The 23,906-nt window shown below is 38.6% G+C and overlaps 1 protein-coding gene across 1 annotated transcript; it reads right to left on the bottom strand.

Annotated features, from left to right (window-relative positions):
• Window positions 1-1,236: 1,236 nt before the first annotated feature.
• On the bottom strand, window positions 1,237-18,640 carry lipea (lipase, hormone-sensitive a). The gene is made up of 11 exons (XM_085148863.1): window positions 18,527-18,640; window positions 12,140-12,387; window positions 9,989-10,273; window positions 9,384-9,474; window positions 9,129-9,274; window positions 8,851-9,036; window positions 8,301-8,450; window positions 7,986-8,130; window positions 7,281-7,508; window positions 4,088-4,467; window positions 1,237-1,549 (listed from the first exon to the last, which is right to left on the bottom strand). The coding sequence occupies exons 1-11, from the start codon at window positions 18,534-18,536 to the stop codon at window positions 1,322-1,324; spliced, it is 2,097 nt and encodes a 698-aa protein (XP_085004989.1). The 5' UTR covers window positions 18,537-18,640; the 3' UTR covers window positions 1,237-1,321.
• Between the last annotated feature and the right edge of the window lie 5,266 nt (window positions 18,641-23,906).

The raw sequence follows: 23,906 nt of genomic DNA, 5'->3' as shown, positions 1-23,906 counted from the left end.
CAAGAAAAGCCATCAGTGTGTTAAAAACTAAAGCGTTTATTTCACCATTTACTGCATAGGTGTCAAACTCTGGCCCGCGGGCCAAATTTGGCTCGCAGCCTAATTATTACCAAATTACTATTAGAGCTGGCCTACTGGTATTATACAGCTAATATATATATTGTTTAGTATTAAGCTTTGCTTGTTCCATATTCAGTTTTTCAGCAAAACTTGTTTGAGTCCATAAGAAAAGATTCATTCTTATATCTGGAGGAAGATTTTTTTTCCAATAAATATTAATGTTAGCCCGCGACTTTGTTCCAGTTTTAAATTTTGGCCCACTGTGTATTTGAGTTTGACACCCCTGATTTACTGCCACCAACATAAACATTTAATTTAAATAAATCAAAAGCAAGTTTACTTCCTGTCGACATCTGTGACACCTAACGTTGAAGAAGGCAAGGTAATGCTCAGATTCACTAATCTGAGTTATCACCATGCACCTCATTAAAAAAATGCAAGTACAAAAACTTCAGAGTGCAGTTTTATTCAACACAGTTGTGAAAGAATAACAACATGATAAAACAGTTAATTTACACCTTATAAAGTTACTTTCACACTAGTACCAGATACTGCTGGTAAATACAAGGTGAAGGCCTTTTTAATGGTAAGTAAACATGTAACAAACTGTAAAAAACAAACAAACAAAAAACCCAACAACCCAAAACAGATGACACACCTTATCCAAATAACAATAATAATGATAATAATAATAATAATACTACAGTGCATCTGGAAGGTGATTCCTATAGAATCAAACCATTAACGCCGGTCAGTTTGACGCAGGCACTGTGAAATAAAGTGTTTCTAACTTAGATCATATGTTTAGACAGCTTTGAATTTTAGGCACAGCAGCTTACCGACTTCAGAAATCTTCCATCAGGAGATAAATTACTACAAGAGCTGGTTATTGTGATTTTCTGAGTTAAATTTCTGTCAGTCTGTGATACTTTGAATGTGCAACAGATTGTAAACATGTAAATCCTGGTAGAAAAATACTTCATAACTATGTTTTTTTGTCGTTATTATTATTAGGATCCTATTAAAGCTGGTTGTAAGAAGTTTTCAGTGGTTCTCTTGAACGCCACTACCTACAGAAAACGCTGTGCGGGGTTAAAGTGCAGAACGACAAAGCTTCCTCCACTTTGTGCTCGTAATTCCTCCTCATTTGTTTCTTTTTCACTTTTCTGTCAGATCTTTCTCTATTTTTTTCTTTATTTAGAAGTCCCAAGAATATTGAATCAGTCATCCCGATAAGTTGGCACTCTTAACACATGTTTAATTAAGTCTCTTCCACAAGATCGTGCGGTGGGTTTTCTTGCTCAAAAACCTCCCTTATTCGTGCTATGCAGACTTCTGCAGCCACATCCGTCTCCTTGGAGAGCTGGTACAGGCTGAGGAAGCCATGTGGGAGGTCCTTCGCCACTGTCAGACTCACAGGTTGGCCCATGTCTCGAAGCTTCTTGGCAAACATCACAGAGTCGTCCAGCAGGGCATCGAGAGCAGAGGCCTGCGTGGGAAAAAAGTCAATTCAAATTCTGCTGTGAGTAATAGACTGCAGCTCAACTCACACTGGACTTTATATGAGGAGAAATCAAGTAAGCTAAATGTTAAAAGTGCCTTTTGTATCTAGTACATTTTCTAGAGCATCTCTCCCGTTGAGCCACTGTGTTACTCAGCAACCAATGATCAGTGAGTGCTACATATTGTCTCAAATGACAATCTCGAAGCACCTGTGATTGGACCTCTGGCTGTGGTCAAATCTTCTCCTCATTCCTCTCACAAAACTTTTCTTTTACCCTTTCTAAATGCATCTAAAAGTGTTCCTTGTGCCTCCCTGTTCTGCAGCCTTTTGAGCCAGCCACAGCAATAAAGTTGCTTTAGAAACACTCTCTTGTTATGTCTTTCTGCTGGAGTCATAATCAATGTTTTTCTATTCCATCTATTTTTTTCTGTTCAGGCGAGAGATCTGGGGCTCATCCCAACTGTCATAGGGCAAAGACAGGGTACACAATAGACAGTCTGTCAAAAGACTTACACGATAGCCCTTTTCCAGTAGTACCTACTCAGTTCGGCTCAACTCAGTTTTTAGGGTTTTCCATTAAGCGATAGTACTTGGTAACAGGTACTTTTTAAGTACCTGCTCAACCGGGATTCCAAATGAGCGAAGTTGATCTGAAAAGGTGACGTCAATGGACTGCATGCCACTGATTGTCCAATCAATGGCATCACTCAATGAGTCATGAGAGCAACTCCTTCACAAAAAAACAAAACCAGCAGTTCGAAGTCCAGAAAAAAAACGAACACTGTGGCTCATACGTCAGACAAAAAGCCATACACAGAGCAGTAAGTACAATGGCTTGCAAAAGTATTCGGCCCCCTTGAACTTTCCCACATTTTGTCACATTACAGCCACAAACATGAATCAATTTTATTGGAATTCCACGTGAAAGACCAACACAAAGTGGTGTACACGTGAGAAGTGGAACAAAAATCGTACATGATTCCAAACATTTTCTTTTTACAAATAAATAACTGAAAAGTGGGGTGTGCGTAATTATTCAGCGCCCTTTGGTCTGAGTGCAGTCAGTTGCCCATAGACATGCCTGATGAGTGCTAATGACTAAATGTGCACCTGTGTGTAATCTAATGTCAGTACAAATACAGCTGCTCTGTGACGGCCTCAGAGGTTGTCTAAGAGAATATTGGGAGCAACAACACCATGAAGTCCAAAGAACACACCACACAGGTCAGAGATAAAGTTATTGAGAAATCTAAAGCAGGCTTAGGCTACAAAAAGATTTCCCAAGCCTTGAACATCCCACAGAGCACTGTTCAAGCAATCATTCAGAAATGGAAGGAGTACGGCACAACTGTAAACCTACCAAGACAAGGCCGTCCACCTAAACTCACAGGCCGAACAAGGAGAGCGCTGATCAGAAATGCAGCCAAGAGGCCCATGGTGACTCTGGACGAGCTGCAGAGATCTACAGCTCAGGTGGGGGAATCTGTCCATAGGACAACTATTAGTCGTGCACTGCACAAAGTTTGCCTTTATGGAAGAGTGGCAAGAAGAAAACCATTGTTAACAGAAAACCATAAGAAGTCCCGTTTGCAGTTTGCCACAAGCCATGTGGTCCATCTAATCTGACTGAGCTGGAACTGTTTTGCAAAGGAGAATGAGCAAGGATTTCAGTCTCTAGATGTGCAAAGCTGGTAGAGACAAACGCTAAAAGACTGGCAGCTGTAATTGCAGCAAAAGGTGGTTCTACAAAGTATTGACTCAGGGGGCTGAATAATTACGCACACCCCACTTTACAGTTATTTATTTGTAAAAAATGTTTGGAATCATGTACGATTTTCGTTCCACTTCTCACGTGTACACCACTTTGTATTGTTCTTTCACGTGGAATTCCAATAAAATTGCTGTAATGTGACAACGTAAAGGGGGCCGAATACTTCTGCAAGCCACTGTATACCATCGCCTCGATGTCCTCCATTGTCACTTGTCGTTTGTGTCAGACACAGATGACATCACAGAACTTTTGACCGCTTTCCCATAATGCCCCGATGCACATTTATGTGGTGCTTCGTTGTAATGGAAAACAACTAAAACAGAGTAGAGTCAAGTTGAGTCAAGGCGAGCAGAGAAGGCACTAGTGGAAAAGAGGCAACAGACACGCTCATCGATCTAACCCCATGCATGGAGAACCAGTCAAGAAGGCCACCGCTAGTAAGCAGTGACCGAACTTCAAAATAAAAGTGTGGGGATTGTTGTTATCCACTGGTTAGAGTGATAATTAAATAAAGAAAAAAATTAGTTTCAAATATACTTTGGGCAGCCTTTAGTATACATGGGCGAATATATATGTATACACCCATGTATACTGGATGTCTATGAGTGTGAAGCCCATGGGCAAAACTGATCAACTAAAGAAAAAGACAGAGGTGTCTATTGTGTGACAACAAATCGAGTTTTATGGCTAGAAATTCCAAAAGTTGCCCAAATCCTAATCTAAACATGAACTCTTTCCATCTCCTTTCTTACCACTATGTGTACAGGTGGCAGGCCTTTCAGCATGCTGTTGGGAGCCAGCAGGGGTGACACAAATGGATTCTTTATAACTGGACAGGATGTTGGGTTAACCATAGCAAGAGACTCAGAGCGCAGAGGCTCAAAGCCTTGTGGGTAACAAAGCTGAGCTCCAGAGTTGGGTACGGAAGCTTGGTTGGACATGTGGGTTTCAGTCTGTCTCTGTGAAGACGAGCGGGAGAGCGAGCGACCTGAAGTCCGCCTTGGGTCCAGAAAGGACTGGATCCAGTTAGAGGCTCCCTGAGTGAGATCACTGAGCAGCATGGCCGTGTCTCTACTCAGAGTGCTCAGAGTGCTGCTCCCCATTGCAGGCTGCACCGTCTGGTAGTCCATACCTGAGAGGATACCAATGTTTGGTCAGCAGAGGAAACAACAACCGTGAAGAAAAACAAACAAACAACAACAAAAAACCCACACACGAGTCTGGCACACACTTGTGAATTATTAGAGAATATCCACTGAACTACAAATCAGTAGATATGCCAAATACCTAAGAGTTTTACAAGTACTTTTTAAGGTACTTTAAAAAGAGGGTGTTCTATTGCTTATACATGAGAAGAATTTGTCACATATGAACAGAGGCAGCTCAGTCCCACAGTCCAAAAACATGCTATTAGTGATTTTAAAGTGGCCATGGATGAGAGGTAGGTAGAGGGTTTGACCGTGTAACCATACAGAGCACTGTATGGTCATAAGAGGGTTGTATTTCAAAGTCTTTTCAGCGGTTGGTAAGTTGTACTTGAGAAAAACAGCTTCAGAAGCACTTGGGATTAAATCCATCGAACATCTATTGAATAACTCTTGGATTATCTTTGACAGAGACCTTCTGCTTCAGTCTCAAATATAACTGATGATCGTGAACAGTTGTATCACAACTACTACCCAACTACAACTTTGAGACTTTATGCTAGTTAGTCTTCTCATTTTCACCTTGATTTAAATCTAGATGTACTATTGTCTGTATACCAACAGAGTCTTGGGTGTTTACAACACTCAGTCTCTTTTTGAACCTGAAACACTTCTTGGGTGCGGCTGGGTGCAAGAAGACAAACGCAACAAGTGCCATCGTTAAACAACAACAACTCAGCAACCTAAAAGAAACCAGATGAAGAACAGCAAAACAAATGGAAGATATGTGAAATATGAGCATTAATGGATTGGCGAGGCTGTGCTGGCTTTATTGTTTGGCTTATTACGCCAGTAATGAAGTCAGAGAATGAGAGGCAGTGGAGTGAGCCAAAAAATAAATAAAGAGAGGGAGCAGTGTCAATAAAAACAAAGCAGTGAATCATAAAAATAATGCGTTATTTTCAGACTGTTTTATAGCAGTTACATTCCAGAGCGCTAAGAAACACACCCAGATCTCTGCTGCTCGTAACTGACGAGCAGGCTTCATCACGTCTGCTGCGGCTCCTTTGTGTGTATCAACCGTCACATTGACATTCAGCTCTGAAATGCATTGAGACAGCCAGGGTGTAATCTGCTCTGTACATTTTTAATAATAGATTCTGTGATTCGTCTCTACGCCAGCTGACTCATTTGCCTATACAAGCCTTCAAATTTTAGCCAAAAATGATCTTTTTAAAAGTTAATTATCTGGAAATTATCAGAAAGCAGATCAAACTTCCAGAGTACCAGTGCTGGTTTTTGTTACTCTGCATCACAGACATTAAATTGGTGCAGGGTTGCTAGTATATCCCATGATATTGATGCTTTTGGCTTTAGATTGTGACACTTGGATTAACTGTAAAATTGTTTGGTTCCAGTTTTTAACAGAGCTTAAGATTGTTTATTAAGCAGGTATATCCTGAATCTATGATGGCAGCAGACTGGGTTCAGTTCAACTCAGTTCTCTTTATATAGTGCCATATTACAGCAACAGTTACCTCAAGGCGCTTTACATCGTTTTTGTAGGCTAAATCCCAACAATAATACAGAGAAAACAGCGAAAACCCAACAATCAGATGTCCCCTATGAGTAAGCGCTTTGGCGACACTGGAAAGGAAAAACTCCCTTTTAACAGGAAGAAACGTCCGGCAGAATGAGGCTCAGGGAGGGGCGGCCATTGTTGAAATTATGTCATTATTTCCCGTTTTCTTTGTTTGAGCAAAAGGAATCTTGACCGTCTCCAGTCAGTCCAGAATGCTGCTGCAAGGCTTTTAACTAAGACACGAAAAAGAGAGCACATTACACCAGTGTTACGTTCATTACACTGGCTTCCAGTACATTTTAGAATTCATTTTAAAATCTTGGTACTGACTTTCAAAGCTTTGTCTTGTGATGCCCCTGCTTACATTTCTGATCTTTTAGAACCCCACGCTCCCTCTCGCAGCCTGAGATCTTCTAATCAAAGGCTGTTGGTAGTCCCACGAACTCGTTTTAAGACCAGAGGAGATAGATATTTTAGAGCGGTGGCCCCCAGGTTGTGGAATGCTCTTCCTACATCATTACGTTGCCTTGATTGTATTTATTCTTTTAAAAAGCAGCTTAAGACTCATTTATTTAGATTGGCTTTTAATTAGATTTGTGCTGTGTTTTATTATTAATGTATTTTATGTATTTCTGTTTTATATTACTGTGAAGCACTTTGTGGTTTTTATCCTGTGAAAAGTGCTATATAAATAAATTGATTTGATTTGATTTGATTTTAAAAATGGCTGTGGTATGACAGCAAAAGCGGAACCACAGACAAACTGATCTAGTTTTTGTTTCTGTATATAGTACAGGTCCACTCAGAGCATGAAACACATATATTATTAGAATGACGGTGATAAATACATGTCTTTGTTTTTGGTAATTAACTAAATTTGAGTGAAAACTATATGGTATATGGTTGTGAACAACAGGTCACATGACTGAAACCTTCCAGTTTTTGCTTTGGCAGTTATGCGTGGCTGACAACAGGAAGACATCTAGGTGGTGCGATGAAGATTAAATCGAAGGTAGGCACAGATTTTGTTTTTAGTACATGCTTAATTAGAAGTTTGACGGGGCAAGTTTTTCCTCCCGCATTTGACGGTTTATACATAAATCCTCTTAATATTCCATGTTCTTGTCAGGTGGCACCTGGATGTACTTGTGTTAAATGATCTGTAAAACAACACACCTGATCTCCGTGCAGGCACACACGCCCTGCACACAAACATACCTGCATAAGCATTAATGCACTTGGTGAGTACACCTAGAGGCAACAGCGGGTCAATGAGAGTGAGCAGGCGGGAGGGTGAGGCATCGGTGGTGAGCAAAGTGGCGGGGTAGGCGGCCATAATGCCGTCAGGGATTCGGATGCCGGTGGATATGGCCTTCATGGACACGGTGATGCAGAGATTCCCTCCAGCACTGTCGCCTGCCAGACAAACTCGCTCTGCAGTGGAGCCTGACAATAAAAACAAAAATAATTCCCACAATAATTCTTTGGGACCATGGCTGCAGATTCAGATGTGCTGTTGTGATATTTTTAAACTGTAAAAATACTTCATGCCACGATTTTGTCAATCTAGTGCTCAAACTTGCAGTAAATGCAGTCATTTATGTGTGTTACCTAAGATATCTCAGACTATTTATCATCTGTTTTTAAATTAATCTCTCATGAGAAAAAATTAAACAAGAGAAAATTCCTAAGGTATAAAAAGTAGAGAGTGGGGTAAAGGGCTGATTTTGTGGCTTTCTTGGCTTTGGGGTTCATGAACAGTTTCAAAAATTCTCAGAAAAACTTATAAGAAAGACGAAATCTGAAAGAATTGGTTATTATGGACTGGTTTTACTGGTTTGCCCCACTTTAAATCAAATTAGGCAACATGTGGTCCATGAATTACAATGAGTTTAGCTTTACAGTAAGATAACACACACTGACCCAGCAGATGACAGTTATTCAGTGCCCAGCAGTAGGCGTAAAAACATTCCTCTAGAGCTCTGGGAAAGGGTGCTTCAGGTGACAGAGAGTAGTCGACGGAGAGGACCGGGACATTCAGCTCCTTCGACCAGCTGCGAAGATAGTTCTGCAACACGAGTGGGTTAAAAGGCATGCAATTAATTTATTTTCACAGGAATGCAAGATCTAGTGCTACCTGTTACTATTATTATCATTGGAATTTGAGTAGAATTAATCAGAACAGCTATGACAGATAAAAAAAAAAAAGTAAAAAAAAGTCTGTCTTCTGTAGTGTACCTCGTGAGATTTCGAAGTCTGGGCCACAAAGCCCCCTCCATGGAAGTGAATGAGTAGCCAGGGGGAGCGAGGCTGTTTCTGTACCCAGGGTAGATGGGTGGAGATGGGGGGAGGCTTAGCACGGGACAAAACTAGAAGCTCTTCACTGTCCTGTAAAGTGAAAGGATGAGGAATGAGATCATAAAATAAAGGAAACAAAGCAATCAAGTCTTTTAACAGAAGTCATCTTTCAGCATGTGTACAACCACATTTTTGCAGCTCTCTAATGAAAACCTTGAATATTTCCCCTGTGCTCATTTTTCATTGCCCATCCATAAGCAAATTTTACTGGTTACTAAAATAGCTCTACTAGTTTTATCCAATCTCAAAAACACATAATACAAAAAATACAGAATGTATTTACTGTGCTTATTCTGCAAAAAGTCTGATCCTCACCATATTGGTCAGTCGTGTCAACAACTGTATTTACATATTATAGTCTTTTAAATGCCTTCTCTACATAAAATGTATTTTTTTTTCTTCTTCTACTCTACGAGTTGTTGACCTTCACCTGTCCTTCTCGGAGTTCATAGGAGATCAGACGCATGTGGACTGGCCCGGGGCCCCAGTGAGCTATTGGAGGTGACACGGTGACAGACAGCCTGGGGTCAGAGGCCAGAGGAAGGCATAGAGTGACTGGAGGCACGGTCATGGTGAAGTTTACTTGCACTTGTTTGGAGGCTATTCTGTTGAAGCCCTGCAAAGAGTAAGAAATGGAAATAAGTTCAAATGCTGAAGATAACTTTAGGTAAAAGACAAGCAAAAGAAGGAGTCTGTGATACTACCTACTGCTAATAGGCCGGACTCTGTGAGGTTCCAGAAGGACTTCCAGAACTGCATGTCCAGATTCTGGGTAATGCGCTCAAACTCAGCGCCCCGGAGCTCTGGATCAATAACATACTTCCCTGATGTGAGGAGAGACAAGGCTGCTGTTCCTAAAGGAGGACAGATTCTTATTTTAAAGATGGTTAAAGGTAAAAATGCCCATTCAGAAGAAGGAAATGTAACTTTTGACAACATCCTAAATAAAAAAAAAAACCTCACCTAAGCCAGACTGTTGTTTACCATAGGTTTCTCCATATGAAACCATACTTATGACAACAGTCTGCAGGAACGGGCGAATGGAAGGGGAGTACTGTGAAACAAAATAAGAGGGGCATTTAATAAATACATTCAAAAGACAGGCATCTTACTTATTTTTAAGTATTAATTACCACCACAAAACATAAGAGACTTGTGTGAAAGACCTAGGGATCGGTTCACCCTGCCTGGGACAGGGTTACCAGGGGCTCGCCCTGGAACTAGGCCCAGGAGCATCTGGTGGCTGGGCCTTAGTCCATGGGGCCCAGTGTAAACTTACCTAATCTGCATATAGTAAGTGTAATGAGCCTATATTACAGTACTTAATGATAGTCTGTGAAGTCTTTGCTTTTATTTCTAAATAATAAAAATAGATGGAATTTAAGCTGCCAGAAATTAAATTGCAGTTAAAATCCTTGTCATGTTTTTATTAGGGGAAAGGTCTAAACCTACTGCAGGGCTGCAGGTGGCAGAATTGACAAATCAAACCAACAAAAAAATATATATAAATATATATATATAATAAAACAATAAAACTGATTACAAATATGTCTCCACTGTTGGCTGACCTGAAAGCCCAGACAGCGGCCGTAGAAACACGCTTTGTGCATGGAGGAGTACTCCTGCACAAAGCTGCGGCTCAGGTCCTTGTCCTGCAGGGAGTACAGCTGGCCGCAGTCGTTGTCGTTGATCAGCTGCTGGGCGAGATGGAGAAGAGCTCGGAGCTGGCAAAGGGCGCTGCAGTACGCCTCCATCTCAGACGTGTTGTGGTCAACCCTGAAGAAGGGGTTGCTGTAACTGGAGGCAATGTAACGGGCTTTGTGGATGATGTGCAAAAGGCAAGCCTCCAAGACCTGAAAGAAACAACAGGATGAGAGGTTGGAAGGCAATGATACATGAAATGCACATGTTTATTATGGCTTTTCATGAAATATAGTTAATTTTAAAAAAGGCTCTCATGCAGCCCAATCACACACTGAGATGATGGGCTTTTTATATCTGTAGTGATTATTATAACATTTATGATGTGCTCCAAAACCTATGAAAATTTAAGATTGTTTTAATCTTGGTACCTACTATAGAAATATTAGGAAGAACTACATTTCACAGTAGTGTAACCACCAAACCTTAAACCACACAGGAAGTCAACCATTTTTAAACCATTAAAGAATTTTGTGGTTGTTTTCCAATTTGCAGAGTTTTTACTTTAACCCTTTAAAGCCGGTCAGAGCGGGCACGCTCTGTTTTGCGTAACTATTTTTAAATCCCTGTAGAACCGGAACCACGTAAGCTAGCGCAATAATTTTTTTTGCATATGAAACCGGAGGAGTTGTACTTACATCTTATACCATCAGCTTGTCCTAGGTCACGGTTTCCTTCCACATAAAGCTTTGCAAAAATTACATTAAAAGCGCTTGCAGCAACAAAAACATAATATTCCAGAAACAGGCTTTGCCGATCCGATCAGCTGTTTATAACACTTCCTATATTGAAATAGACGTCAGCGCGAACTATCGCATGTCCGCCATTACCTGCCCGAAACCGGAAGTGACGTCATTTTCGCAGAAAATGTAGTTTTTTATTTATAGGCCTTATAAGCCTATACTTGTGTTTTTAAAAGTCATGTTAGACTTCATGCTTTTCTGAATAGTTTCTGGGATGCTTAGAACTCACATTGAACTGCTTTAAATAGTTTATTTTGATGCACATGCTGTTTTCTTTGCAAATTTGCATTATAGGATTTATTTTTGTTTTTCCTGCAGTATATAAAAATTGGTGTATCTCAAAAATAAAACTATGAAGACACTCAAAATAAATTTCCTGTTGTTGTAAACTATTTTTTTGCAACTTTTTTGTATTTAAAGTTTTGAGGGATAAACCTCTTAAATTTCTCCAAGTAGACATATATGTAAAAAAAACCCAAAAACGATTTTCAATTTTTTTGTAGTTTATTGCACTTTTTTGCAATTTATGTAGTTACTATGGACTTAATGCATACATATTATTAAAATTTGGGCTATAACAGTTGTATTGATGTATAGCAACTTGAAATGCTCCCAAAAATGGCTCCACAGCATGTAAAAATATAAAGTAAGCTCTGGCGGACTTGGTTCTATGGTAGGTCTTAAAGGGTTAACTCACTGCAGACAATTAATCAGACTGATATCATATTTTGTCAGTCTTCTACAGACTTTTGCATTACTTAGTTTGTTTGTTAATTGTTAATTTGTTTTATTCCTATGCACAATGTCCAATATTTCTCATGCTTCAACAGATTTTTTTTAAATTTAAGGTTTACACATAAAAAAGATCTCTTGAACTGAATTCATATTTAATTTAATTGATATTTTTATATTGTTGCTGAATTTCTATAAACTTGAAAAAAAAAAAAAAAAACTCAAATGAAAAACCTAAATGGAAAAATATGTTAACTGAGTAAAAACAATAGGGTCCAACCCTCCCATGATCCTGAACTGGATAAGCAGAAGAAAATGGATAAAAAGATGAATAAAAATGAGTGAATCGGTACTTGAATCATCTGAACCCCACACTTCTAATATTTGCAGAAATACAAATATTAAAATGTCATTGTTGTTAAAATGCAATAACCTACAATCTAATAAATCGATTTGATTTTTTTCTAATCATTTAAACCAAAGATCTGAAAAACCAAACACACTGTTAGTCACATAACACACACGGTCCAGCCACCGTCATACCTTGACCAGCGTGCGGTAGCCATTCCCAGGTGTTTGTTCATCAAAGTCATAATGGTGATAGACGGCGGTGAAGCTGGTTACTACAGGCTCCAAGGCTCGACCATGTTCCTGAATCTGTTTCAGACAAGTGACCAGACGCTCAACAGCAGTGCCGTGTGGCAAACGAGAAGGTCTGCAAAAAACAGAGATGTTGTCTTGGCACACTTTCTCCAAGGTTGCAAACACAACCTCGTGGTCCATTTCTGGGGCTGTGAAGGAAAGAGAGAGAAAGAAGAAGAGACCGCCGAGTGAAACTTGTCATTCATTTGAAGCTCTCTGTGTCGATACAGCAAACCTCTGATGTGCGCTTTATACATCTAAATAAAAGACTTAGGGGAAACCCAAAGATTGCAGTGATCTCATTGCCATCTCATGCTCATTGATTACACTGTATTATCTGTTCAAGGGTTGAAGTTCAACTGACCTCATGAGAGCAGCTGACTGTTATGCAATAAAGAGCAATAAAGATAAGGAGAAAACGTGGCAGTCACAAAATAATAAACAAATCTGTGGAAGACTTCTGTAATGGCAAAGATGGTGCATTTCCAAATGAAAATGAATCACAGTCATATATATATATATATATATATATATATATATATATATATATATATATATATATATATATATATATATATATATATCATATTGTCAGCAATTAATCTTGCAAAAAATGTTTAAGTAGTATAACAATGTCACGTTGCAACATCTTTGCTATAACAACACTATTTACCTTCCCTAACAACGACACATTGCGTGATGTCTTACATCTGATGATTTAGCTGTGGGTCGGGGAACTCCAGGGCTCAAGGTCCGGTGTCCTGCAGGTTTTAAATGTGTCCTTGATCCAATACAGCCGATTTAAATGGCTAAATTACGTTCACAACATGTCATAAATAGGGATGGGTACCGGTATCGCACCGGTTCTGACATAAACGGTAGTAACCAGACCGAAAAGCAGCGCACATTTCGGTGCTTTATTTCTGTGCTTTTTTTCCCCTGAAATGTCATACACTTTGGATTCTAGCCAATCGGTTTACCTTTGCAAGCGTAGTAGGCGGGCCCAGGTACGTAGGTTCTTTTAGAACAGAGCTACAGATTAAAAATGCCCAAGGTGAAGCGGTCGAAGTCTGGCTGTACTTCACAGCAAAAGATGCAAACTCAGCAGCCTGCAACAAGTGCTTTAAGGTGATACTGTGCAAAGGAAGTAACACCTCGAATCTGATGAAACACCTGGCGATGCATAGCGTTTTCTTAAAAGTTGAGAAATGCACCGTATTTGATAGCTTGCTGCGAGACCTTACACCGGGCACATCTACTGCGGGTGGGTTGCCTGTTATCGGACCGGAGTTAGCAGCATCCCCCAAAAACCCGAAAAGGGGAGAGTCCTGGCCCCTAGCCCTGCCAGTGTAGCAGAAATGATGACGGATGATGATGGCAGCAGCAGCCGTTCTTCTCTGCGTGAGTAGCTTAATGTTGTCCGTGTGTAATTTACGTTGAGTAGGCTAACCACGTTATTACATTAATGCATGTAAGGTGAACTAGCAAACACAGTCGTAGTTACATGCGGCTGTCTTCTTGTTTGATGGCAGATGCTCCCTTCACCCTGGCCAAAAAGGCTAAAATGACCAAAGAAAAAGTGGAAAACAGCTAAACATGAGAGGCTTTTGGACAAAATTATTTTTTTCCATTGATTAAGCACTGCTTCCAGGCAAGAATGATGCCATAAATCCCCTATAGCTGCAGAAAAGGCTAACATTGTTATCGTTTTACAAAAAAACCCCCAGCTGAACATGAGAGGTTTTTGGACCAATTTTGTGTTCTCCATTCTTTAAGCACCGGTTCAAGCACCGTTTCAAAAGTACCGGTTTGGTACTGGTATCGGATAAAACCTAAACGATACCCATCCCTAGTCATGAAGTCCTCCAGAGATCTGGTAATAAACTAATCATTTGATTCAGGTGTGTTGACCCAGGGTGAGATCTAAAACCTGCAGGACACCAGACCTTGAGGCCTGGAGTTCAACAACCTCCAACACAGAACTTTGCAAAACATGAAACAAAAAACAAACTTCCTACTAAAACAGGAAACAAACTACATACACAGGGTTACCCAAAGTGTCGTGGGATTGTCCACCATGGATGCACCACTTTGATATTTGGATCAGATACCCATTCAATCCCGACTAACAAAAGCTGGATCGGCTGTCAGTGGTAAAGAGCTGATCTATGGGCCCATCTGTTCACCCGTTATGTTTGCTGTAGCACTTGTTGGAATGCTTTTAATTTTTTATTAGGATTATTTCAATTTAACAGTCATGTGTCATAAAGCAGGAATAGAAACTACTATCCTGCACTCCAGAATAAGCAGACTCTGATCAATTAAAGGGAAGTCAAACTAGATGTTTCTTTACATAAAGAATTCTTCCCAGTCTCTTCCCACAGTGAGGAATAGTTTTTTAATTCAACACTGGTGTCTAATTGGCACCCTATATTGAATTAAAACTGGAAAAAGTTGAGTTAATGCGTTCCTAAATATCACACACAAACACAGGAGAGGACATTCACCCACTAAAGATCATATTGCATATGATGATTAATAAAAAGAGCAGTCACAGTTTAACATGCATCGTCGTGCTACATTAAAAGCCATTTTGGAAATGGTCATGGAGACAATGGACCAGTGTGTGTGGTGTGGCTTTACTAAAGAAAGAAAAGTAAAATCTTTCATGTCAGCAGGAGCTGTCAGAGCACAGAGCCTGCAGCGAAGAGTGAAATCGGGACACCGTGCCAAATGTGGAGATGCTCATAAACACTGAAAGCTTTGTCGCAGTTTTGACACATGGTCGATTGTGTTTTTCCATTTCTGGGCAGCACTGTGTGCCTTAGAGAGATGACCTTTAGGCTTCTCACAATATTTTAATGCTATAAGGGCTGCAGTGTGATACACATCTGCCTGCAAAGCCCACTAAACAGCGGTTAGAAACAAGCTAGATTATAGTAATCTGCTATTCCATCGCTAATTGAGCAATAATAAATATTCAACAGAGTAAAATGAACTGCTTATTTTTGACATTGCAATGTTTTTATTAGTTTCACTGCAATCCACATTTGTCAAAAAAACCTTACTGCTGTATTTGTGTGCCATTTCAAAAACATATTTCTTAAGAAAATATTTTCTTAAATGCAAAATTAAATAATCTGAAGTATGGTGATATTAGCTAAAAATAGGTATACATACTTACGTTAACAGATGGAAAAATAAGAGTTCTGACATTATTATATCTTCAGGATGAAGTAGATTTGGTGTGTGTTGTCTGTGTGTTTACATGTGGTAGTGAATAAGTGAGTTTGTAAGCCTATAAATGAGCATGTGCAATGAAGAAAAGCGAGTACATCAGCATTCTCAGAACTGAGGCTTGACCTGTGGTTTGATGTAAAATTTCATGGTGCAAAAAAAGTTCTGAAGATGTAGATGCTGATAATGTTAATAATTGATGTTAATAATAATTCAGTGCCCAGCCTAACAGTGCCAGGTCAGTGGCCCATGCAAAACTTTACTGGTTTGCTGTTATTTTTAAATGTTTAAGTAGTTAGTTAACTACTGTGTGTGACTAGCCAAATAGTTGGCTAACCGTTGCTACTGTCACTAGTTGGTACCAGATGTAATAGTCATTTAATCGAATTGTTTTATACAGTAATTGATACACGATGCCAGTAAATAGTTGTGTCCTAATGTCATGCAACCATCTACCACCAGATGCCGATTTATGCAGCGGCTGGCCTGGGAACACCTCGACGTTTCCCTTGATAAGCTGGAGGAGGTGGGTGGAGAGAGAGAATTCTCGGCTTCCCTGCTTAGGTTGCTGTCCCCATGACCCAACTTCAGATAAGCAGAAGAAAATGAGATGGATGACTCATCGTTTTGTTATTTTAGATTTGAACTTTCATTGAAGCGGTTGCCATGAATTTTCAAACAGCGTGAAAAAAAACACGGCACAAAATCACCCTTTTTAGTCACCATTTATTCATTTTTCAGGTGGTAATTTGTCATGTTTTTAACAACCCATTAACATGTTTGCAGTAACGTGTTTTTATATCATATTTAACATCAATTTAGTGTTTTTCTTCTTCACTGTCTGGACTACAATGTGCAATGTTTATAAAGCACCATGCAAGGTGCTGCACAGTTATGCAACATGACTCGTTATTGAAGAATGGGTTTAAATTGTCATTGTTTAAAAGGCTTTGGACATAAAACAGTTCCCAAATTTGGCTTTATATATCTGAGTGTAATTTTTAGTTTTAGCCTAGTTGGTTAGTCTAATTTACTTTCCTTGTTTAGTCGACAAGGGACTTAGTAGCCAGGAACATCCCTAGTTGTAAAACGATTTAATTTATATTTTATTTAGATTTTATAATAAATATGCAAAATAATGTTATCAAAGAGTTGAAATAATGTCACCCTCTTAGATTCCCCCCTGCTTGTTGTACCTACTGTTGTGACAGAAAACAGGACTGCTTTCATCAGCTTTCAGCAAATTGCCCAATTCAAACATGGTATCAGATTGGGTTAGGAGTTCATCTGAACTTCTCCAGCTTTAGCTTTGGCTTCACACTCAACTATGACACCATCACTGTCACTACTGCTGTTGTGTTATCAGTCTTTTTGTTGAAAAACTGGGGCCTGGATGGATTTAATGTTGTAATACTCTGCATTCACAGTGGGGGCTCTTACATACACTTCTACTACAGGCTTATTGTTAGCCACAAGTGTGGAAGAAATACTTGCCTTTGAATGGTGACAACTAAGTGTTACAGAGTTGTGGATTAAAGAAAGCACCAAAGCAAATAGATTGTGTTGAGGGGTTTTTTGTGTAATCAAGTTACTTGCTGATTCGCTACAAGCCTACAGATAACAAAAACTCTGTTCACTTCCCTTTTCTGAGACTGTTCCCAATGTAAAGGTCAAAGTGCAATTTCAAAGAATCATTCAGCTCCACTGTTTCTTAGAAACACCAGTGGTAACTAGGACCCCAACCACAAATAAACCTCAGTTCTTGAGAACATCATGAGAAAAGTTTATTCCTTATGGCTATACTTTGAAGATCTGTGTAAGTTTGTGGAAAAGCCTACATAAAGAGATCACTTGCACTTCTTTGCATTTTCTTTTTTTCTCCTGTTGAGCTTTTCAGAAGTCTGATCAGACGATTAATCTTATTTTGTGCTTTTAGACACTATTTAGCTGCAGCTCTTGATATTATTTGGCAACCAATGCCTTTCATATGCTGCAGATCCTTTTCCCCTTCCTTCACAAACTTGAATAAAATTGCTTTCATGTTAGCCTACTTATCTTCAGCACAGGGCCATCTATCTATGTTTGTCTGTGGAAAAACAACAAAAACTACCTCACAAGCGGGTAGTGCCTGTGGCTCACCATCCATGGCTCCTCACATATGAAACTGCACAACTACTTTATCTTTTACATATACATATATTTTAATACTTGCTTCTGGTTTATGTTGTCTAAAGGTAGGATTATTACTGCTCATTACTAAATGAGTCCGTTTTGTTTACATTTTAACAACTGGAGTTTAAAATGTAAACGAATATCACCGGACAACGCAATCAACACTTAGACCGAAACAACACCCTAAATTATCATTTCACTCTGCCGCTGGCCAGATGTGAAACGTGACTCACTGTTCCACCTGCGATGGTCCGGTTTTGTGATAATATTACAGTGATTCCGTGTTTCAGTTTCGAAGTTACATAACCAAAACTAAACTAAATGAGCCATTCGTAGCAGCTTGGTGACATCCGTTTAACGATGAGTCCACGCCTCTTTCGACGTGAGCAAACTTGCTTCCCTGCTAAATCTCTTTATTTATCAAAGTAAAAAGCCTGGCTTGTCACATAGCAACCCCTTTCAAACTAAACAGCTAACAGCAGCAAACACTTGTCAGCAACAGCGGTAGCAGGCTGCTCTGTCCGCTATCAGTTGTCTTCCCGGACATTGGTTTCACATTTACAGTCTGTATCATTCCGCGTTTTAAACAGCAAATCTGATATCTTAAACGCTGAAAACGCGCCCACTGTCGAAGCTAACAACGAGCAACAGTTTGCTACCGGTGACAACTTCGCCCATAACGCGAAGTTTCGGGACCGTAAGCTCTTCCTCCTCCAATACTGCCAAATGCCACCGTTTACAAACAGATACAACCACCTAAAACATCGCTAACGTTTTTTTTTTAGCTGGATAACACTGTGCAGATGAGCCTAACACGACAGATGTTATGTTATGTGTGCGGTTATGTGACTTCGTTGTGCAGTAAATGCCTTCACTCACCTTCCCGCATCTTCTTCCTTGATCTTCTGACGATCTCTGCGAGCGCGCCCGCAGAATGCTGGGTAACGTCATGTGAGAAAAGCGCGTTCACGCGTCTACCATGACACCAGTTAGCATTATTATTAATCCACAGGTGGGCTAGAAACAAGGATTATCAATACTGAGCTGCATATTTTGATGCCATGGCAGCCATTATATTATATAATCTGTTTTAAATCAAAGTTCTATATATTAGTGGCAGGACAGTCAGGCAAGGCAATTGGTGTCTTCCTTGACAAATTACAAAGTAGAGCAATCTCTGTTCTTTCATCTTAGAGGCCTCTACTACTACTATCAAGATAACTTGAGGATTGACCCTGGGTTGTCTTTACTACAAAGGTGGCTCACTTCTTATCGGGGTCCCAAAAAGTTGATTCTGTTCATTTGGACATATCGTTTTTGTAATAGAGTGAATTGTTGCCCCCCCCAACTAGCGACCAGGATTTTAAAAATTTTCAGTGTTAAAGAGGCTGTTGAGGGACTGTTCAAACATAAGAAAAAACACTGCATGTGGGTCGTGTTGTCGAATATAATGAATCGAAGGAAGATTTTGAGTCATATTTGGAGCAGTTGGAGAAATTGATGTGGGCAAATGATGTTTCCGATGAGAAGAAAGTGTGCCCATGAAGGACAGAGCAGACAAGAGGGTAATAACAAAATAAAGACCTGGAAGGGACCTAAAAAGACACAGGAGCAAAGCAACCATGCTATCAATGTGTTAGAAACATTCAGGACATGAGTGCCTTCCCTGTGTTCCACGTTTAGTTTAGTGGAACAAGGGAAGGCACTAGACTAGAAACTACAAATATAACATAAGCAGAAAACAACTAAGAACCATGAATAGTACGGAATCACACAGTATGATTAAAACAAGAAATATACAAGGAGGAATTTAATGGGGAATCCAGAAGTTGTTTTTTATGATTGTTTATCTACTAATAGTAATTTTGTTTGCAAACATTCAGAATCTCTGAAAACTGTTAATAGTCAAATTGAACATTGTTGTCATAATAACAATTACAAAACAAAAGAATCAAACAGTAAAACAATCAAAAAAAGATTCAGAGACAGGTTGCTTATGTACTACAGTTAAAACATTCACTCCATGGGAGTCTCTAGTGGCCATCAGATTAGTTGCAGCTATCAGGACATCTATAGTGTACAGAATATTTACTAGAATTAAAAAAACGGACAATATGCAAGATTTTAAGAGTTTAAAACACAGTGGTCTGTAATTGTAATTTTCTGATATTTATTACAGAAAACAATAATATATATTTCGCAGGAAGCAATGTCATATTTGAGACACTGTAGGGAATAAAAGGCTGTAATGCAATTGCAAGAAAAAGCCTGTAATGTCCAATAATGCAGTTTTACAACTAGTTGATTAAAGTTAAGTAACTACCCAATTTTGTCAAGGTTAGCTCAATTTACAATAGAAAAACATAACTAATTATATTTTAAGAAGATTTTAAATGATTTGTCTTGGGTAAAGAAATATATATGTATATATTAAATACGTATAAACCTTAATGTTGAATAAATACTGAATGAAGAATTTGAAAACACCCTGCAGATTAGTAGATGTATAAAAAAGACAAAGAATGCCATTTAAATAAAGAATTCTGTGCTTAAATAATGAATTGTACAATATTAATATTAAAATATACATTTGTAAATTCATTTACAAATTCATTTTTAATTAGTTTATTAATTCAAACATGACTAAAGTATTTTTTAATGTAATATTTAAATTTAAAATAAAAACATTATTTTTTAACCAATATTTCAAAATGAATTATTAATCTATTAATAGATACTTCAAATCGAAAATGAATTTCACAAAAAAGAATGAAACTCTCAAATAAAACCTAATTTTCAACATTTTTTAATTCCAAAATTAAAAAAAAACAACAACAGATGTTCAAAATTGTTTTTTAAAACACAATTTAAAAAGAGAAATAAGTATATGGATTCAAAATTCAGAGATTCATTTTTGACATTTAAACTGGTTCCACAACTCATATGAAAATCTATTTCCCTTTGATGTTAGTTCACAGATGAGCATTTATATTATCATATTGATTAGCTCTGGGATTAAACAGGATTAGCTGCCTGGATTTTTCTACACTGCTGTTTGTGCTCATAACTTTGCGTTGCTAATAAGTGTAAGCACGCACAAAAGCTAAAATTGATTCAGTTCAGTACCTTTCTCTGTACGCTCTGTGCTTATAATGGCCCTGAATACTGCGATATATTGAGCAAATGATGTAGAAATAATTTTAACAGAGGTCATAAAGTAATTAAATCACTGCTGTAATTTTATTTGTTTATATTTTGTTTTTGTGTGAAGGTTTGTTTGATGACAACTTGGACTCCTCTGTGAGATGAGGACACACCCACATCTGTTCCATACCACAGTCATGGAGGATGTTACAGCTCATAGTCAGCTTTGCGGCATCAGACACACACACACACACACACACACACACACACACAACCACCAACTGGATTTCATGCAGAAGAGACTGCCTCAGTGATGATTGTCTCTGCGTCCTCTACTTTACCTCCTAACCATTATCCCCTTTAACACACAATATAAAGTCACACCGAAAGCGTTGTGTAACTTTATTAAGAATGACGTCTGTAACTTGTACACATTTGTACTTTTACTTGTTTTATCAGCTCAGTCCGCAGGCACACTTGGAGGTTCAGCTCTCTGTTTCTCTGGAGGGTCCCTTCATTCTTCACATATCCGTGTTGGGCAGAGTGTCAGTCCGGAGGCTGAATGGTCCTTGTGCAAGCACACACACTTCTTAGCAGTGCATGCGTATGTCCAACCAATCAGGGAGCTCCTTACACTGTTGCAAAGCTAACATGTATTGCTTCGGGATTTCAGAAATCAGATAGCTAATCCAATAATTAATCTGCCAGCTAATCCAGGATGTAATCCAGTAGTTAATCTGTTAGCTAAACCACTTTCGAATGAGTTGTGGAATTGCCATTTAAAATGTCAGAAATATATTTGTTGAAAATCTTTGATTTTTTAATCCATTTACTTATTTCTCTTTTTAAAATTGTGTTTTTAAAACAATTTTCAAAATCTGTTTTTTAATTTTGGAATTCAAAAATTTTTTTTGAAATGAGGGTTTGATTGAGAGTTTAATTCTTTTTTTGTGAGCCTTATTTTTAATTTAAAGTATTTATTAATAGATGAGTAATTCATTTTAAAATATTGATTTAAAAACAGTGTTTTTATTTTTAATAAAATTATTAAATAATATTAAATTACTTTAGTAGTGTTTGAATAAATAAAATTAAAAATGAATTTGTAAATGAATTTACAAATGTATATTTTATTGTACAATTCATTATTAAGCACAGAATTCTTTATTTTGATGCGTGTGGCTTTGTGATCCTCCATATAGCACTTGTAAGTATCCGATTCGGGTACATAAGGTCATCACAGTCACAGTGTGTTTATTCAACATTCGGTGCTACTTCCCTGAACTGTCAAACAGGTCACACGTCTACTGATATTCATGCAGGTGCTCTTATTTAACATCCTCTCCTCTGCAGTTTCATACCATAAACAGATTTTATAAGACATAAACATGTAATGACTTTGCTTAAACAGATACTTTCATTAGCGGGAAAAATACAGGTATATTTCATATCTTGAGCTTGTAAATCATCACCTTGACAGGAATGAGGAAAAGCTTTTATTTGCTTTGACTTAATTCTTCCGCTCTACCACTCAGCATTTTCTCCTGCAGACTTTTGCATCACACTTAAAATATGTTTACATTTTTAACATGTTAACAAAATTGTTAACATGATTTAACACAACTTGTATCTTTGTTGCTCCTAATTTAGCAAAGCACTATACTGTTGAAAAGACTTCTGGGGTGCAGGATAAAATGCGGTGAACCATATTGAACCAAAACACAAGCCACTGTCCAATCTCAGTGTGCTACTGTTCAAAGTAGAACCGCCTAAGAAGTGAACATAGCTTTCTATTTAACCTTTGGAGTGCAAAAATCCAACATTTTATCATGTAAAATTATGACTCAGGGTTGCATGTGTTCTGGAGCCTCTCCAAACTGTGATAGGGTAAGAGGCAGCGTACACCCAGGCAAGGTCACCAGCCCGTTAAAGGGCTCAAAGTATAACAAGTATCTTATATATGTGGTAAGACAACTCGGAAAAGTTGTATTCGACAATTTAGAGCTTCAGCTTAGACCACTATTATTACTATTTCCAGCATACTTGCTTGATAAATAGTCAATTGGCTACTGAAACTCTAAAATAGATAAAGAGGATTAAAAATCTGTCATAATTACACTAAACTTAACAACAACAACAACAATAATAATAATGATACATTTATTTGTATTAGATAGTATCAGATACCATCAGTGTTGGGAAGGTTACTTTTAAAATGTATTCCATTACAGAATACAGAATACATGCCCCAAAATGTATTCTGTAACGTATTCCGTTACATTACTCAATGAGAGTAACGTATTCTGAATACTTTGGATTACTTAATATATTATCATGCTGTTGACAACTACATGAATGTACTATTGCTGTGATTTATTACTGTTACTGAAGGTCCCCGGCTCCGAACCGTAGTAAAGGGACCTCTGGCTAAGCCAGAGGTCCCTTTACTACGGTTCGGGTTAGGGTTCCGTGTCGGGCTCGTAGCCGAAAACTAGCTTTACTTTGTTGTCTGGGTCAACTTTGCTAGCGAGAGACAGAGAGAGGCCTCGAAAGGCTGCTCCAATGGAACTTATTGTTTCGGAGGACAACAGAACACAGTGTACAGAGTCTTAATAGCTTACTTACAACTGGGCTGTCAGGCTCTCTTCTTGGCTGCAGTGGTTATTATTATATTTACATGCTTCCAGCTCCCGTTTTTGCTCAATGACAGCTTGTACTTTTCCTTTTTCTCCCTCCTCTTGCTCACATTCTACAGGCTACATTCTTTAGAGCTATACCTGTAGCATTCTGCCTATTAGCTTAGCACAACAACAACAAAAAGCCGCTCTCTCACCCAGGAAACACAGAGAGAGAGAGAGCGTCACCCTGTAACCATGGCAACCGTAACGCTGCCGCCTGGAACAGCAGAACGTAGCTGTTAAACAAAACCCAAACAGGCCTGACCCGCCACAATATGAAACAGGGAAGTACCGTGTAATCCATTTATTTCAACAAAGTAACTGTATTCTAAATACCACATTTTTAAACGGTAACTGTAACGGAATACAGTTACTCATATACAAAATATGAGTAACTGTATATTTTAAATACGTAACGGCGGTACATGTATTCCATT

Source organism: Neolamprologus multifasciatus, chromosome 22 (assembly GCF_963576455.1).
Source record: "Neolamprologus multifasciatus chromosome 22, fNeoMul1.2, whole genome shotgun sequence".
In the NCBI taxonomy this organism is placed as follows: Eukaryota; Metazoa; Chordata; class Actinopteri; order Cichliformes; family Cichlidae; genus Neolamprologus; species Neolamprologus multifasciatus.
This window is presented reverse-complemented; position numbering and strand designations above follow the sequence as displayed.

Coding starts and splice junctions, on each gene's coding strand:
- lipea (XM_085148863.1), bottom strand. Junction 8,131..8,300: donor AGACTTCGAAATCTCACGAG/GTACACTACAGA, acceptor CTCGTGTTGCAG/AACTATCTTCGCAGCTGGTC. Junction 4,468..7,280: donor GTGCATTAATGCTTATGCAG/GTATGTTTGTGT, acceptor GTATCCTCTCAG/GTATGGACTACCAGACGGTG.